General features: G+C 45.7%; 1 protein-coding gene across 2 annotated transcripts in view; it reads left to right on the top strand.

The window, feature by feature from the left end:
- Positions 1–360: 360 nt before the first annotated feature.
- LOC141492834 (ephrin type-B receptor 6-like) overlaps positions 361–10,338 on the top strand; it is a 12,228-nt gene continuing 2,250 nt past the window's right edge. The window contains exons 1-14 of one of the 2 annotated variants that reach the window (XM_074193524.1): positions 361–615; positions 1,810–1,874; positions 2,468–2,960; positions 4,049–4,204; positions 5,263–5,610; positions 6,436–6,560; positions 6,800–6,962; positions 7,294–7,408; positions 7,711–7,766; positions 8,117–8,236; positions 8,439–8,686; positions 8,933–9,127; positions 9,429–9,578; positions 10,130–10,323. In XM_074193524.1, coding sequence (XP_074049625.1) covers positions 564–615; positions 1,810–1,874; positions 2,468–2,960; positions 4,049–4,204; positions 5,263–5,610; positions 6,436–6,560; positions 6,800–6,962; positions 7,294–7,408; positions 7,711–7,766; positions 8,117–8,236; positions 8,439–8,686; positions 8,933–9,127; positions 9,429–9,578; positions 10,130–10,323 — 2,480 coding nt within the window. In that variant the 5' untranslated portion in view covers positions 361–563. Of the gene's footprint in view, positions 616–1,809; positions 1,875–2,233; positions 2,961–4,048; positions 4,205–5,262; positions 5,611–6,435; positions 6,561–6,799; positions 6,963–7,293; positions 7,409–7,710; positions 7,767–8,116; positions 8,237–8,438; positions 8,687–8,932; positions 9,128–9,428; positions 9,579–10,129; positions 10,324–10,338 lie in introns of both variants that reach the window. The other variant, XM_074193523.1, reaches the window with a different exon arrangement.

The following is a 10,338-nucleotide window of genomic DNA, read 5'->3' as shown; positions in this document are numbered from 1 at the left end:
GGAAGAAGAAAGTCAAAATCAACAAAGAGGCAGAGTCAGAAAAAATATCTCCTTCCAGATGAGCATGAAATCAACTGAGATCCCACCCCTATGCCCTAGAAAAGTAGGGATGGGATCAGAAGGTTTATTCCATGTCACCGAGTAGAAAGAAACGAAGGCATAGAAATAGGGCAAAATAAACCTTGGGTCTAAACCAAGAGAAAGATCGAGGAAAAAGGAGGCAAGTCCCAATTTTTGTCCAGTTTAGGTGAATTCACTTTGGCAAAAGAAAGTAAGTTCACTCCCTTTTAAGACCCTAAGTAAACTTGGAAACATATTGAGCCTTGGTATAATATTTCACTATGTTGTGATTGAGATCAGATAATTATAGCATTCTCTTCCCTTCTTTTCCCCTTCTGTGTGTCTTCTTTTAGGGAGAGAACCTGGATAAGAGACCACCTAGATCTGAGGGAGTAACAGTACCACCTGGAAGCAGAGATGTTGGCTAAGACAATGGTGAAAAACCTGAAGATACCCCATGACAATTAAAGGGGGCCACTCAACCTGGAAACAAAGTGGGGGATATGGTGTGGATCTGGATCCTTTTCCTTATAACGCCAGCTTTAGCCCATGAAGGTAAGAGAAATGAGCAAAGGATAGAGGGATAATTCCTCTCTCCTCCCCAAAGATAATAGGAGGAAGAGTTGGTGCTTATAGAGTAGGAAAGAGGAATAAGGGGATATTTTAAAACATGAGTGTTCAACCTTTTAGCTCTCTAGGCTGCATCATCCAACAAAATTTGTCAAGGTTTTATACAGAATTTAATATTTCTTCATGACTACAATGTAACCATATTACCAAGGAATATAATCTATATAATATAATAATGCCACATTAATAAGATTTGAGGGTTGCTAATGGCCCAAGGGCAGAGGGTTGAATATATCTGTTTAAAAGAAAATGAAGACATTGAAGAAATCTAGGAAGAAGGAAGAAATTTTATATGTGTGTGTGTGTGTGTGTGTGTGTGTGTGTGTGTGTGTGTGTGTGTAGGATTAAGAATAGTTTGGTATTTTACACCCACAAAATAAGATGCCAAACACTTGCTTAGAGAGATGTTTAATAACAAAAATCATATACAGAAACAAGGAATAGATACTTTCTTAAATGTACAACAGAAACAGAAAAGCAATACTAATATAGTAAGTAAAATGATTAATATAACTATCAATATACTAGAAAAAGATAAAGAAAACATCACCAATTTGGGGGAAGCACCAACTCGATATCAGTGGCTGGGGAATCCCAAGTGTCAGCCATTGAGTCCCCAATGGGAAAGTAGCCCCAGGCAAAGCGTCCTTTCCATGGGTGAGATTCTGAAGAGGGGGAGCTTAGCTGGGGATTTTTGTAGGGTCTTAGACAAAGAACGCATTCTGCCAGGGAACCGGGATAAGGTTCAATTAATTGATATGAATTATTAAGGATGTGTTCTCAGGAATTTAGCATGAAACACCACTATCTGGAGCAAAACATTCTTGTATTGAAATAGTTAGGCTCTGAGCAGATAGCCAGTCCCTCAGAGTTTAACATGGTCCAAGAATGGCTAGTTCCTGGAGTTCAAGGACTAGCACAGATGGTGAGGTTCATGTAAAGGACAAATCAGTTTATACGTTTTGTGGGCCTTCATGATATCATCCCTCAGAAGGATATTAATTTATCCTTCAATATGTTATGAGTGGGAATGATGATCTCTAGCTGGAATGGGATGTGATATGCCATGCTGGGGAAAAAGGGAGAATAGAAGCTTTATGACTGCTTATCTTTGGACAGAGGTGTTGCTGGACACTACCGGAGAGACATCTGAGATTGGTTGGCCCTCCTACCCACCAGGAGGGGTAAGTGCTTCCCTCTAACCCTTTTACCCACATGGTCCATCTTCCCAATTCCACCACATCTCCAGTTTATTCTAAAGATCTTTCTCCTGCAGATCTCATGGGGTCTGAGGAGATTAGAGATTTAGAACCATGTCCTCTGGGAAAAAGGTTAGGGGGATAACTCCAATGAGCAGGATGAAAAAAAAATGAATTTAATGAAAGAATGAACTAGCTATGTCCCCTCCTCTCTTGATTTCAATACTGATGAATTTGAGTATTCAAAGCTCTGACCTGAGCATACTTCAAGCTGTTTTCATTTTCTACGAGAAATGATAGAAGGCTAAAGTGCCCTATTCTACCCTTTGCCACTTTCCTTTCAGTGGGATGAGGTCAGTGTCCTGGACAATCAGCAGCGCCTAACTCGTACATTTGAGGCATGCCATGTGGCAGAGGGTCTAGGTCTTGGGCAGGACAACTGGCTGCAGACCCATTTTGTGGATCGGCAAGGGGCCCATCGGGCACATATCCGACTCCACTTCTCTGTGAGGGCATGCACCAGCCTGGGAGTGGGTGGAGGTGCCTGCCGTGAGACCTTCACCCTCTACTACCGCCAGGCAGAAGAACCTGATGACCCCAGTCCTGGATCAGACTGGCACCTTGGGCCTTGGATCAAGGTGGACACGATTGCTGCTGATGAAAGCTTCCCTGCTTCTGCCTCTTCCTCCTCTTGGGCAGGTGGGGCTGGGCTTCAGCTCAATGTCAAGGAGAGGAGCTTTGGGCCATTGACCCAAAGGGGCTTCTATGTGGCCTTCCAGGACACAGGGGCCTGCCTTGCCCTCGTAGTTGTGAAGATATTTGCCTATTCCTGTCCTGCTGTGCTTCAGGGCTTTGCTTCCTTTCCTAAAACACAAGCCAGTGGGACAGGAGGGGCTTCCCTGGTGGAGGCAGTAGGCACCTGTGTGGCACAAGCTGAGCCAGAGGATGATGGAGTGGGGAGCAGCCCTCCAAGACTTCATTGTAATGGTGAAGGCGAATGGATGGTAGCTGTGGGAAGTTGTCATTGTAGCCCTGGGTACCAACCTGCATATGGCGACAGAGTCTGCCAAGGTAAGACATAATCCCCTTCTCCATGATTGAACAAATGCCTAGAATTATTTGGCCTACATGAGATCTTCAGATTTAGCATCAACACTGGCCCCCCCAAAAAAGCAAACAAAAAACCTTCCATATTCTATAAAGTTCTGGTCCCCAAGAGATAGGACAAGTTCCTCTGAGTCTCCCATTTTGAACTATTTTCCCTGAATTCCATTCCAATATTACCTTCACCCACCACCTGAAATTTTGTTCTTGAAGACCTCCCACAGACCCATTTCAGTACTTCAAAACTGTGGAGAGACAAAGATGGGTACTGCTGTTGTTTGAAGAATGTAAGACTAAGGAAGATAGACACCAGACTGTCCAAACTTTGTTGGTTTTTGTCTTTAGTTTGTACCCTATTGGTGTAGGTTCACATACCTCGCTTTTTCCTTCTGTAATGTTTGGTAGAGAATTCCCTGGAATACAGGGCCAGAAAGAAGGAAAGGGTGTGACTGGGATGATAGTGTAGTGAAAAGAGCAATAAACTTAAAGATGGAGGAACTTGCAACCTAATATTTCTGCAATCTTGAGGATGCCATTTAACTACGCTGAGAATCTGTTTTCTCATTTGCAAAATGGAATTAATGATACTTGTTTTAACTCATGGGATTATTGAGAGGTTGATGAGGTAGTATTTGCAAGACATTTTTGCAAGGCTTAAAGAACATAAATAAGAACAAATGGTAATAACTGGGGAGACTGGAAGAGGGGATTGAGCACTGTGGCTTGGAGGAAGCAGTCTGGGGAGGCCAAGGAGACATAGGGAAGTAGTGAGGGGTCAAGAACAGCAGGAATCTCATAGGGATAGGTAATAGGATACCTAGGTTCTTTCTGTGGCCCTTCCCATTAACTGTGGGCTTCAGGGATGGTGAAACACTCTACTAGTTTGAAGGGTTGGGTATATGATTGAGTTGGAAGGGAAGAAGCACAGGAGAAGCATTTTTCCCAACTATAAGAGATTGTGTGGGGCAAAAAGGTGAGAGGGTAGCTATGGGAGAAGTGAAGAGGGTAGAGAAAGTGGGTAAAATGCCTTCACTGTCTTTTCTGTCTCACCCCAGCCTGCCCCATGGGCTCCTTTAAGGCTGTGGCTGGGAGCACCTCTTGTACACCCTGCCCCTCCCGAAGCCACACTCCCATGTCTGGTGCATCAGTGTGTCCCTGTCTTGGTGGCTTCTACCGGTCCAGCTCTGACCCCCCTGAAGCTCCCTGCACTGGTAAGTCATTTATCATTGAGGGGAGGGGTAGGGAAGTAAATAGAAGTGGGAATTGGTAATAGTAGGGGAGGGGAGAAGAGAGGATGAAAAGAGAATGGGGGAAAGGAAACAAAGAGAGAGGAAAGAAGAAAAAGAAAGAAGGAAAGAAAGAAAGAAAGAAGAAAGAAAGAAAGAAAGAAAGAAAGAAAGAAAGAAAGAAAGAAAGAAAGAAAGGAAGGAAGGAAGGAAGGAAGGAAGGGAAGGAAGGAAGGAAGGAAGGAAGGAAGGAAAGGAAGGAAGGAAGGAAGGAAGGAAGGAAGGAAGGAAGGAAAGAAAGGAAAGGAGGAAGGAAGGAAGGAAAGGAGGGAGGAAGGAAGGAAAGGAGGGAGGAAGGAAAGGAGGAAGGAAGGAAGGAAGGAAGGAAGGAAGGAAGGAAGGAAGGAAGGAAGGAAGGAAAAGAGAAAGAAGGAAGGAAGGGAGGAAAGAAGAAAGGAAAGGAAGAAAGAGGGAGAGAAGACAAAAGGATAGGAAGGGAAGGAAGGAAAGAAGGTGGCAGCTGGATGGCAACTAGATGGCTTAGTGGATAGAATACCAGCCCTAGAATCAGTAACACCTGAGTTCAAATCCTGCCTCCTTAATACTTAATACTTACTTAACTGTGTGACCTTGGGCAAGTCACTTAACCCCATTGTCTTGCAAATTCCCCCCCCAAAAAAAAAGAAGAAAGGAAGAAGGAAAGAAAAGAAAGAAAAGAAGGAAGGAAGGAAGGAAGGAAGGGAGGGAGGGAGGGAGGGAGGGAGGGAGGGAGGGAGGAAGAGTTGTCCCTTATTATCCACTCACCCTGTCCTCCCAACTTCCCATCCCTGCCTCTCTCTCACTTTGTCATTGGGCTTCTTTACACTGTTTTGATACCATAACCCCCCACATCTACTCCTTTCTCTTTGATTATATCCAATTTCATTCTTTCCCTGAATTCTACCTATGCCACTTGGACACCTTCAAATCTGTTTCCCCCCCACCCCAGCCTAGCCTCCAAATCCTCTACTGCTTCCACAAGCCCTGTTCTGTGTATCTCCTAGGGCCTCCATCAGCACCCCGAGACCTTTGGTTTGAAGTACAGGGCTCATCTCTGATGCTGTATTGGCGACTGCCCCAAGATTTGGGTGGTCGAGGGGATGTGCGATTCAACATCATGTGCAAGCAGTGTGGAGACCTACATGGTCCTGAGAGTGGGGCTTGTCACCACTGTGGAGATGAGGTGTACTTTGACCCTCGCCAGCAAGGCCTAACAGAAAGTCGAGTTCTGGTGGGAGGGCTACAGGCCCATGTGCCCTATATCCTGGAGGTGCAGTCTCTCAATGGAGTATCAGAGCTCAGCTTTGAGTCTCCAAAGACCTCATCCATCAATGTCAGCATTATCCATGAAGGTGAGACCCTTCTCTGACCTCCTACCCTCCCTTCTTCCGTAAATTTTACCATTCTCAATAATCTTTCCTTCCCACTCCTTTTCCTACTAGTTCCTCCGACCTATCACCTTCATTCACCCCATCCTTTCCCCCAACCTAGAGGTGATTCCTCTCCCTTAATCTCCCCATTTGTGAGATCACCAAACCTCTTCCTTAGACTCTGGAGGATTCTAGTTGTTAGTGTTGCCTACCCCTGGGAACTTGACTTTGTATGAGTTACTTGGTACTAAGTCATGGTTATTTCCTACCTCCTCACACTTTCAAGATTTTGCTCTAACTCCAAAGAGAAATTGGAAAATTACAGGTACTGGTTACAAGGTGGGAAAAGCAGGGATTTGGAATCAAAAGAACCTAAATTCAAATCTTAGCTCTACCACTTAACTAGCTCTGTTATCTGGGGCAAAACCTTTCTATCCTTCATTTTCCTCACCTATTGAAAACTGGGCATAATAATGGACTTGTATTACCTATCTCACAAAGGTGTTGTAAGAATATTTCATAAACCTTAATGTAGAGTCTAAATGTAGTTTATCACTGTTAATAAAACGAAGGTCTGGGTTATAAGAGCAAAAGGTCATAACTAAACTGGAGATGAGAGAGAGTATGTGGAGGGAAGAGGAGGAAAGGGTCATCGACAGTCTTGAGGCTCCTTTTCCCATATCATCCCCTGAGTAGCATTCTTACTTTCTCAGTCATCCGTTAGTCCACATAAGCCCAAGTCTCCTGAAGGAATCCACTCTCCCTAGTCCCCCCAGCCATCCCCTGAGTGATTCACCCTCCCCCTAGTCCCCCCGGCAGTTCCTCTGCTGCACCAGGTGAGCCGGGCATCTGACAGCATCACTGTGTCCTGGCCACAGCCTGATCAACGGCATGGACGCATCCTGGACTATCAGCTCCGGTACTATGATCAGGTGGGTAGGAAGGAGAGGGACAAATAGAAATAGAGCAGAGAGACCAGTAAGAAGAGATGGGAGAAGGGGGGGGGGGGGTCAGGGAGAATTAGGCTGTTCAGAGGAAAAGAGAGGTTGGGAATCCAGTTAAACCTTTGTTGGATGGGATGTACTGGGCTATCACAGTGTCTGTTGTCCCTAAATTGAGTTTAGCTCTAAGGCCAGGTTGATCTCAGACTAAGAGTGACTATTGTTTCCAGACAGAAGATGAGGCCCATTTCTCCATACTGACCAGTGAGACCAACACAGCCACTGTATCTGAACTGAGCCCTGGTCATGTCTACGGCTTCCAAGTTCGGGCCCGGAGTGCAGCCGGTCATGGCCCCTATGGGGGCAAAGTCTATTTCCAGACTCTCCCCCAAGGTGAAGGGAACATGAAATATGAGGTGGGGGGATTAGGGAAGGAAAGGCTTTAGAGAATTTTGGTCCATCCCCTTGATGAGAGAGGTGGTAAGGCTCTACTGGGGAAATAGGACAACTCTTGCATCCTCTTGATTAGGTCATTATGGATCCATGCATAAATGGATTCATGTCACCCTGATATCTGAATCTGGACATGTGTGACCTCCCCTAGTTTATGTGTTTTCCAGAGTTGTTGGGTGTGACTTTGACTTGGTGACTCAGGGGATGTGGGTCCATATTATTGGGTGTGTAGTGGATGCTACTGGGTCATCCTTGGGTGTGTTTCTCTCAGGTGAGTTGTCCCACCTGATCCCGGAGAGGCTCCCATTGGTAGTTGGTTCTGCCCTGGGTGCTTTGGCCTTCCTCGTGCTGGCAGCCATCACCATCTTTGCCTTCGTCTTCCAGAGGTGATGACTCTCCCTTTCCCCTTCATCTGAACTCCCCACCCCTTAACTCCTGCACAACTCTGGATCCAGAGCATCCCAAATATACTCCCTTCCCTTACCCCAAGGGGTGCAATGATACAGCTCCTCTTTTCCCTTAAACTCTTCCCTAAGATGTAAGAAAAGTTTGTGGAGGTGGGTGGAAATGTGGGAATCCCTAGTCACAGAACTGCCCCTTATACAGCTAACTGTTGACAAAGTAGCCAGGGAAGGGTAGGACATTGGAAGTAAAGAAATACTACAAGTTTCTTAGTCTGTGTCCACAGGAAACGTCAACGGACAGGCTACACGGAACCACTGCAACAGTACACCAGCCCTAGTGGTATGAAACGGAGTTGGGAAAGGGACTGGTTGGAATTGGGAAAGGGAGAGGTTTGTGGTGATGGGGTTCATGATAGGATCTTACTATCTACATGACCCTGGGCAAATTAACTTCTCTGTCTCAGTTTCCTCATCTGTAAAATAAAGGGGCAAGATTAGTTGCTTCTAAGGTCTCTTCCAGCTCAAAATCTTATGATCAATGACTCAATATATATTTATTAAGAACCAGACATTGTGCTAGTCATTGGAGTTGCACTTTCAATGTAACTATCCCATGACTCCAATATCGAAAGTTTTATGGTGTTACAGTTTTGAGATGGGTGGGCCTTAACCATGAACCCCAAACTGCAGGACTTGGAGTGAAGTACTACATTGACCCATCCACATATGAAGACCCTAGCCAAGTCATCAGAGAGTTCACCAGGGAGGTGGATCCAGCCTATGTCAAGATTGAGGAGGTCATTGGACCAGGTATCAAAAGAACTGAAAGGAATGGCAGGACTGACCTGACCTTCCTAAGATTCTCCCCTCCCTCAGTGAGTTCATATGTTACCAAGCCCTTCTTCTAATATGATTAAACACCCCTAATGATTGTCTTTCTAAAGTCATTCCTTATCTTTTTCCCCCATGCAAATCTGGTACAACCTAACTTACTTGCTCATTTTCCACTCAGGCTTCTTTGGTGAGGTGTGCAGAGGCTGGCTGCAGCCCCGAGGACGACGGGAGCAGGCTGTTGCCATTCATACTCTATGGGCCAGTGGAGTAGAAAGCCAGCGTGGTGCCTTCCTGGGCAGGGCTGCAGTACTGGGCCAGTTCCATCATCCTAATGTCCTTCGTCTTGAGGGTGTAGTTACCAAGAGTCAACCACTCATGGTGCTAACTGAACTTATGGAAAATGGCCCACTGGACAGTTTTCTCAGGGTCAGTAGAATCTAGAGGGAAGGAAGAAGGGCCTTGGGGACTAGGATGGGTAGGTCCCCCAATTGTCATGGGAGAGATAATTACAACTTTTTGGCTACTTCTCCCCCTCTCTCCTTGGTTTCTGAATTGCCTATCTCCTGTAGGCAGTTTTCTAATCTCAACCCCTAATATCATCAGACTTCTGGGTTAGTAGCTTTTTATTTCTTTCCTCTGCCCTATAGCTGACCTCTGCTCTTTACTCTTTAGCAACAAGAGGGCCAGTTCAGTAATCTGCAGCTTGTGGCTATGCAGCGGGGAGTGGCGGCAGCCATGCAGTACCTGTCTAGTTGTGGCTTTGTACACAGGGCTTTGACGGCCCATAGTGTACTGGTCAATGGCCACCTGGTGTGCAAAGTGGCCCACCTTAGTCATGGCCACAACTATCTGAGTCACAGCAGCCAGGTAAGAGATCATATCCTCAGGAAACCATCATTTTAAAGATGGGTCAGCAGTCGATGAACAGAAATTGGGAAAAGTTTACCATCCGGTGTGTTGAGGGTCTCTTGGGTTCATAAGGATTGAGTGATACATATGGCCACCAAGGGTGGAAGAAGATGGGAGCTAGCATTGAGGAATGATACTGGGAGATTTGGGGAGGGATAATAAAAAATCCTTGGAAGGTATAACTGAGTAAAGACCCAAGAACCAAGGACACTAATTGAAGATTTCCAAAATTCCAGTGTCTCCCTCTATTTCCCTCCAGGGTTCACAACCTCCACTCCGTTGGGCAGCTCCTGAGGTCCTAACTCATGGAAATTTCACAACAGCCAGTGATGTCTGGAGTTTTGGGATCCTAATGTGGGAAGTGATGAGTTATGGGGAGCGCCCATACTGGGACATGAATGACCAAGAGGTGAGAATGCCTACTCTGCTCCTGCTTGGGGGTTTATCTCTGAATATCTTAACTCCCTCCCATCCCCTCTAATCTGGTAGCCACCCCACCCCACCTAGCTTCTACTCTCTAATCCAAAGATTTCATATACCCATTTCTATATAAGCCTGATGTTATTTTTCTGTCCTTAATTCACTATCACCCAGTTTCATGTGGATTGACTGAAGTTGAAATTCTTAGCCTGGAGAAGAGAATGTATGGGAGATAGCAAAGCTATCTTGAAGAATTTAAAGAACTTACCAGTGGGGGGGGGGGGGGGGGAGACCTTAGAACTGTTCTGTTTGCCTCCAGATGAGAGAATTGTGAGGAATGGGAAATTGTAGAGACAAATGTATGTTTGATAGAAGGTAGTGGGTTTCCCCAAATTGTAGGTCTTGACATAGAGGCTAGTGTTAATGAGGCTATGGAGAGAATTTCTATTCAGATGTGGCTTTACTATGTGCATTCTCAAGTTCTGCCTCACAAGATTCCAATATTCTTTGATTCTCTGACATTCTATAATTTTTCTCCAGGTACTGAATGCTATAGAACAGGAGTTCCGGCTTCCTCCACCCCCAGGCTGCCCTGATGGACTGCACCTGCTGATGCTAGATACCTGGCAACAAGATTCTGCCCAGAGGCCTCACTTTGACCAGCTGGTGGCTGCCTTGGACAAGATGATCCGCAAGCCCGAGATGCTACAGGCTGGCGGAGTCCATAGGGGAAGGTCTGGGGAAGCTAG

This window comes from Macrotis lagotis, chromosome 7, assembly GCF_037893015.1.
Source record: "Macrotis lagotis isolate mMagLag1 chromosome 7, bilby.v1.9.chrom.fasta, whole genome shotgun sequence".
In the NCBI taxonomy this organism is placed as follows: Eukaryota; Metazoa; Chordata; class Mammalia; order Peramelemorphia; family Peramelidae; genus Macrotis; species Macrotis lagotis.
Note: the sequence above shows the minus strand (reverse complement) of the source record. Positions and strands in the feature narration are given on the sequence as shown.